The sequence below is a fragment of the Piliocolobus tephrosceles genome, chromosome 2 (genome assembly GCF_002776525.5).
Source record: "Piliocolobus tephrosceles isolate RC106 chromosome 2, ASM277652v3, whole genome shotgun sequence".
In the NCBI taxonomy this organism is placed as follows: Eukaryota; Metazoa; Chordata; class Mammalia; order Primates; family Cercopithecidae; genus Piliocolobus; species Piliocolobus tephrosceles.
In genome coordinates, this window is record NC_045435.1 from 89,056,062 (window position 1) to 89,062,519 (window position 6,458).

The 6,458-nt window shown below is 48.5% G+C and overlaps 1 protein-coding gene across 5 annotated transcripts in view; it reads left to right on the plus strand.

The window, feature by feature from the left end:
• CSPG5 (chondroitin sulfate proteoglycan 5) overlaps positions 1 to 6,458 on the plus strand; it is a 19,449-nt gene that overhangs the window by 4,759 nt on the left and 8,232 nt on the right. For all 5 annotated transcript variants that reach the window (XM_023231822.1, XM_023231823.1, XM_023231825.1 and 2 more), the window contains exon 3: positions 3,175 to 3,363. In XM_023231822.1, coding sequence (XP_023087590.1) covers positions 3,175 to 3,363 — 189 coding nt within the window. The remainder of the gene's footprint in view (positions 1 to 3,174; positions 3,364 to 6,458) is intronic.

Here is a 6,458-nt window from a genome sequence, read left to right on the forward strand (position 1 = left end):
GGGAGGCTGAGGCAGGAGAATTGCTTGAACCTGGGAGGTGGAGGTTGTGGTGAGCCGAGATCGCGCCATTGCACTCCAGCCTGGGCAACAGGAGCGAAACTCTGTCTCAAAAAAAAAGAAAAGAAAAAAAAGGCAAAATGAAGGGACTTCTTTAAGACTTTTGGAAAGAGGGCTGGGTTGAGGAGTGTTTGCTGGAGAGAGTTCTGGCGGTACTGGTGAGAGGGGTAGGCCCATAAACCTACTCTGTGGGATAAAGACAGCTGCTGAACACTGCTCCATGCCTTGTGCACGGCGGGAGGAGGGGCCAGTTCCTCAGAAGGGATGTAGGCATGCAAACTCAAAAGGGAGGACCTTCTTGGAAACAGACCCCAAAATGCAGCTACTCACACAGGTAAAATCAAGCTGAGGGTCTTCGTATTGCAGATGGAGGGGTGTTTCTTGACTTTGGGAGGTGGCTTTTTTCTCTCTACTTTGATGTTTGTCTACCTTGGGATATCATATCCGTAATCCTTTTAAAGACTCAGAGTTTAGTTTCCCTAAGGGCATTGTCTGCAGCTCATCAGTAATTACCGTACTCACCTCACTCTTGGGAACTGCCCTCACAGTGAGGTATTTAACTTGCTGGAGAGCTTGCAGTCTGATTCCAGAAGAATCCCAGGTTGGGGTGATCAGGTGGTTTGCTTGTCTCCATCCTTTACTGGCTGTAGAAGTGGAGTAGAGCCCTCAGACTTCTTTGAGGGTTGTCTCCATTAGTCCTAAGTGGAGCATTTCTGTCATCTGACTGTCTCTTTTTATTTTTAGTAGAGACAGGGTTTCACCATATTGGCCAGGCTGGTCTCAAACTCCTGACCTCGAGTGATCTGCCCACCTCAAGTTCTCAAAGTGCTAGGATTACAGGCGTGAGCCACCATGCCCGGCCAGGGTATCTCTTTTTCAAGTGTCATTCTCCATCCTTCTTGTTCTTGTTCGTTTTGCAGGTATATGAAGAATTCAAGTTCCTTAAGTCCTGATGTAGTGATCAGAGAATAACATATAGAAAGCAATGAGTATTTTGTCCTTGGCATTGTAACTTGAGTTCCAGTTTCTTTCTATGAAGTTCTTTTTTGTTTGTTTGTTTGTTTTGAGATGAAGTCTCGCTCTGTCACCCAGGCTGGAGTGCAGTGGCGCGATCTCAACTCACTATAATCTCCGCCTCCCAGGTTCACACCATTCTCCTGCCTCAGCCACCTGAGTAGCTGGGACTACAGGTGCCCACCACAACGCCCGGCTAATTTTTTGTATTTTTAGTAGAAACGGGGTTTCACTGTGTTAGCCAGGATGGTTTCAATGTCCTGACCTCGTGATCTGCCCGCCTCGGCCTCCCAAAGTGCTGGGATTACAGGTGTGAGCCACTGCGCCCGGCTGAAGTTCTTTTTTATAAATGGTCGTGACTTTAGGGTCACTCATAGGACATGACCACACAGTTCTTGGAGTTGTCCAGCCACTGCCAAAAGGAGGTACTGTGATGAAGAAATTGTAGCAGTTTTATTTTTAAAAAGAAAATATGGCAATAAACTAACTTGCCCATTGATTAAGGGCTACCAGAAATATGAGGAAACCCTGTGATTTTTGCTCCTCAAACTTCAGTTTGGGGGACTATAGTGATGTAGCCTGGGGGTTGTGCAACCTCTTTGCAAAATCATCATCTTTCATCCTGTTGGAGGCCTGGAATTTTCACCTTCAAAGTGAACTCCCCACAATAGTATGAAATTTTACAACTCTAGAGAGCTGTAAAAGTTCCCAGAATCTCCTGGAACTCTCAGAAAATTCCCAAGTAGAAAAATAAGATTGTCTTCCTCACTAAGCTACATGACTCTGCCAGCATGGGTCTACCAGCCTCTCACTGCCTCACAAGGGCTTCTCCACGTGTCCACTCCAGTTTCCCTTGCTTAGCTTCCATCCCAGGATCACATTCGGGCCTTCCTACCAGATTCCTCCCCTGGCTGTGTACACCCAGGCCTGGCCACGGCTTGAAAACTATTTTTGCATTCCACTCACAGGAGACTGCTGAGCCGTTGGTTGCAGACTGCAGTGTGCCTTTGTCTCTGTCACCCTGACCCACTGCAGGGAAATGAGCAGAGCTGTGGCGGAACTTCTCTAGAACACTGGGGTAGAGGGCCCCGCTTAGAGGGGTCTGCATTCCCTGGCAACCTCAAACAGATAGCCCTCCATGACGGCAGAGGCTCAGTTGGAAAACAAAGAATTTCTTGCTAGCCATGTCTCCCCACCCTATTCTAGATGTGGAGTAGCCAGTTCTCTGGTGCATAATTTCCCCATTTCTGGACCCTTTTCTCTTGTCTGTCATTCACCCTGAGGTTCATGTCCTCCCTCCTTTGCCTGCCTCTGTATCCTTCCACATCTTTCCTCTTTGAAGCAGCCTCGTTCCCATGGAAACAGCAATGTCATTGGAAGAGTTGGAGCCTGGGAATGTCCCCAAGGGCAGGAGAAAGTCACTCAACAAAAAGACTAAAACCCACCCAGAGGGTTGATTCTCACTGTGCTTGCATGACAGTTCTCATAGTACTAGAATAGGGAGCTTTAGGGGCAGAACTTGGGGGGGCTGCAGAGATAGAAGAATCTACATCCATCTTTCTGTTTGTCCTTGTCTGTCACTTCCTTATTTTTCAGTGTCTTCTTAGCCACGTGAACTAGGTGGGACTACAAAGCAGCAAGATAGGTTTGCATGTGCAGGGCAGGTCCTGGGACTTTGTAGTTGTAGCTCTTATTCCTCTTGTTTTTCATCTTTCTTTCACCTAGAGCCAAGGGCAGGGAGAGGCCTGAGAGGATCTTGTTGGTGTCTTCATTGAGGCTGCACAGCAGAAGACCAGGATTCCCATCCCTCCTCGGTCACTTAGCAGTCAGAGAACTTTGACCAGTTCACTCGGTTTCTCTACACCTCGGTTACCTCATTTATATCACAGACCTCAGAGCTCCCTGGCCCACTTCATAGAATGGTTGTGAAGGTGGGGGCGATCACACCAGCTCTGAGGTCTGTGCAGATTCGGAGCATTACAGTTGCTCTAGTTGGCCTTAGGAACAGGCTGTGGAGATAGGTGTTGGGGTCAGGGCCCAGGCCCTTGCTGTGGCCGTGGCTGCCTGCTCCATCGCTACAGTTTCTCAATGTCGCTGCTGCAGGTGCAACACGCAGGACTACATCTGGCACAAGGGGATGCGCTGTGAGTCCATCATCACCGACTTCCAGGTGATGTGCGTGGCCGTGGGCTCGGCTGCCCTCGTCCTGCTCCTGCTCTTCATGATGACGGTGTTCTTCGCCAAGAAGCTCTACCTGCTCAAGACGGAGAACACCAAGCTGCGTAGGACCAAGTGAGTCTGTATCACTCACCCATCCACCCAGGTCAGGGTGTGGGAGGCCCCCGACCCTGCTATACCCCTCCAACTGATCCAGGGACTTTGTCGTGAGGGTTTCTGGCACCTGTGCTCCATTCCCAGCTGTTTTGTCCGTGCTAAAGATTCACCCAGGCTCGTCTGTTCCCACACAAAATGTGCTGGAGCTGCAGCAGAGGTGAAGCCCCTGTGGCACACTGCCGCTGTCCAGCAGCTTTCCCAAAACCTTGCCCTAGGCATCTGAGAGCCTGCTTTAAAAAGGCAGCCAGCATGTAGCTACTCCTCCTCTAGCCCCCAAGTAAGTTACTCAGTCTGTCCACCCTCCTGATAGCCCCTTCTTCCCTGGACTGTGACAGCCAGCAGCCAGTGCAAGATGTCATTCACAATTCTGTGTGGAGGAACTCCATCTCTTTCACATCTGCCACCCGAAACCATCTCCTCCTCGGTGAATGCTAAGGAGAAAGGGTTTATTGAGCACCACACTGCATTGGTTTTTGAAAGCTAGTCAAGCCTGTGTCCAATCAGAAGTGCAAGGAACTTAAGAAAATCCTCTTTACCTCTCCTGAAAAGAATATGAGGGGAGAACTAGGTTTAACTTCCTCTACTGTGGATTTTAAGGGCCATATGGGATGTAGAATCTTATTTCAGCTCTTCCCTTAGCAAAGCAGTGACTATTGTGTGCATGTGAGAATCAACATGTGTTTGCCTTTAAGCCCCTGCCTTGAACACTAGGATGTGACCTTATACGCTATGAGAGAATTACTCCTATCACTAAGCAAAGTTAGAAAACCTTTTGGAAGTGTCACAGGAGTCACAAAAGGGAGATTGGAGTTCAGCTTCCTTGGGATCCCAGAAACAATTTATGCAGAACTGCTCCCACTTCCCTTTCAACCTGTTGCCCCATTAATCCCCCTCTCCTTGACCTGAGACTCCCTCTAGAGAATATGACTGAAGGACTTTCCCTGGGTCCTGGGAAAAGGACAAAACACCATCTGTTGCTCCTTTGCTGGGTAGACTCACACAATGTACAGATGCCAGCAGCTCTCTGCAGCCTTTCAGCTAACTGCCGCGGGGCTGGTAGGGCCTCTCCATTGTGCCTGTGCACTGAGGCGGGCTGCATCTACGCACGTGATCACTCCAGAAAGACACAGTCCTGGACCCCTGGCTCCTCACGCCTACACCAAGGGGGTGGGTGAGCAGGGGTATCCAGGGGACAGGAGATGGGACTGCTTCAATCACAGCAGTTGCTAATGAGGATGGGGGAGAGAAAGGAACAACAGGCAGGGCAGTGAAGAAGCAAGAGCTGAGGCCAGGTGCAGGACCCTATTCTAGGGCCTCCTCCTCTAGCCAGCCCTGTGTTTTCCACAGAGCATGGCCCTCTTGTTTCTCCACATGCCTTCTTTCTTTCCCAAGCCTGGTTACTGCTTTGATGGTGTGACATGCGCCTGGTGTACTGCAGATACTGCCATAATTTATTTATTCTAAAATATACCTTTTTCCCCCCACATATTAACATCTCTGAAATTGGATTGTGTCTTACAATCACTGGCATCTTTTTTTTTTTTTTAATTGAGACAGGGTCTCACTATGTTACCCAGGGTGGTCTTGAACTCCTGGGCTCAAGTGATCCTTCCACCTCAGCCTCTCAAATAGCTGTGACTACAGGCATGCACCACTGTGCCCAGCCACTGGCATCTTATGATCACTGTTGGCCACATGGTAGTTATGATGTAGTGGTAATTCCCCGGCCTGCACAAATGGGTTCTGAGCTGTTCATATTGTTGTCAGTCCCTTATCTAAAGTCTAAATGAACTACTTCAAGTATATAAGAAAAACTCAGTTGGGCGTGGTGGCTTACGCCTATAATCCCAGCACTTTGGGAGGCCGAGGCAGGTGGATCACGACGGGTGGATCACAAGGTCAGGTGTTCAAGACCAGCCTGGCCAAGATGGTGAAAGCCCATCTCTACTAAAAATACAAAAATTAGCTGGGTGTGGTGATGGGCGCCTGTAGTCCCAGCTACTCGGGAGGATGAGCCAGATAATGCTTGAACCCAGGAGGTGGAGGTTGCAGTGAGCCGAGATTGTGCCACTGCACTCCAGCCTGGGCAACAGAGCAAGACTCTGTCTCAAAAAAAAAAAAAAAAAAAAACCCTCTAAGGTGTAAGAGAGTATTGGATGATGGTTTAAGTGGTGGAAGTGTTTTTATTTTTTCTTAATGGTACATCAAATAATGGTGCATCTTATTACAATCCATGGCATTTGGCTAGATGCTGTGACTCATGCCTGTAATCCCAAGACTTTGGGTGGCCAAAGCAGGAGTACCACCTGAACCCAAGGATTTGAGTCCAGCCTGAGCAACATAGCAAGACCTCATCTTTACAAAAAAAAAAAAAAAATTTTAAGATAATCTGGGAGAGGGGAGGGAGAGCATTAGGACAAACAGCCAATGCACGTGGGGCTTAAAACCTAGATGATGGATTCATCATGGTTGGTTGGTTGATGGATTCAGCCAACTACCATGACACACATATAGCTGTATAACAAACCGACATGTTCTGCACTTATATCCCAGAACTTAAAGTAAAATTTAAAAGAAAGAGATAATACATGGCATTTGATAAAATACAGTATTTGGCTGGGCACAGGGGCTCACACCTGTAATCCTAACACTTTGGGAGGCTGAGGCAGGCAGATTGCTTGAGCTCAGGAGTTCAAGATCAGCCTGGGCAACGTGGTAAAACCCCATCTCTACAAAAATTACCTGGACATGGTGGCATGCACCTGTAGTCCCAGCTACTTGGGAGGCTGAGGTGGGAGGATCACTTGAACCCAGGAGGTCAAGGCACAGTGAGCTGTGATTGTGCCACTGCACTCAAGCCTGGGCAACAGAGTGAGACCCTGTCTCAAAAAGAAAAGAAAAGAAAAACCTTTAAAAACCGATAACCAGCTGGGCGTGGTGGCTCACACCTGTAATCCCAGCACTTTGGGAGGCCGAGGTGGGTGGATCATAAGGTCAGGAGATCGAGACCACGGTGAAACCCTGTCTCTACTAAAAATACAAAAAAAAAAAAA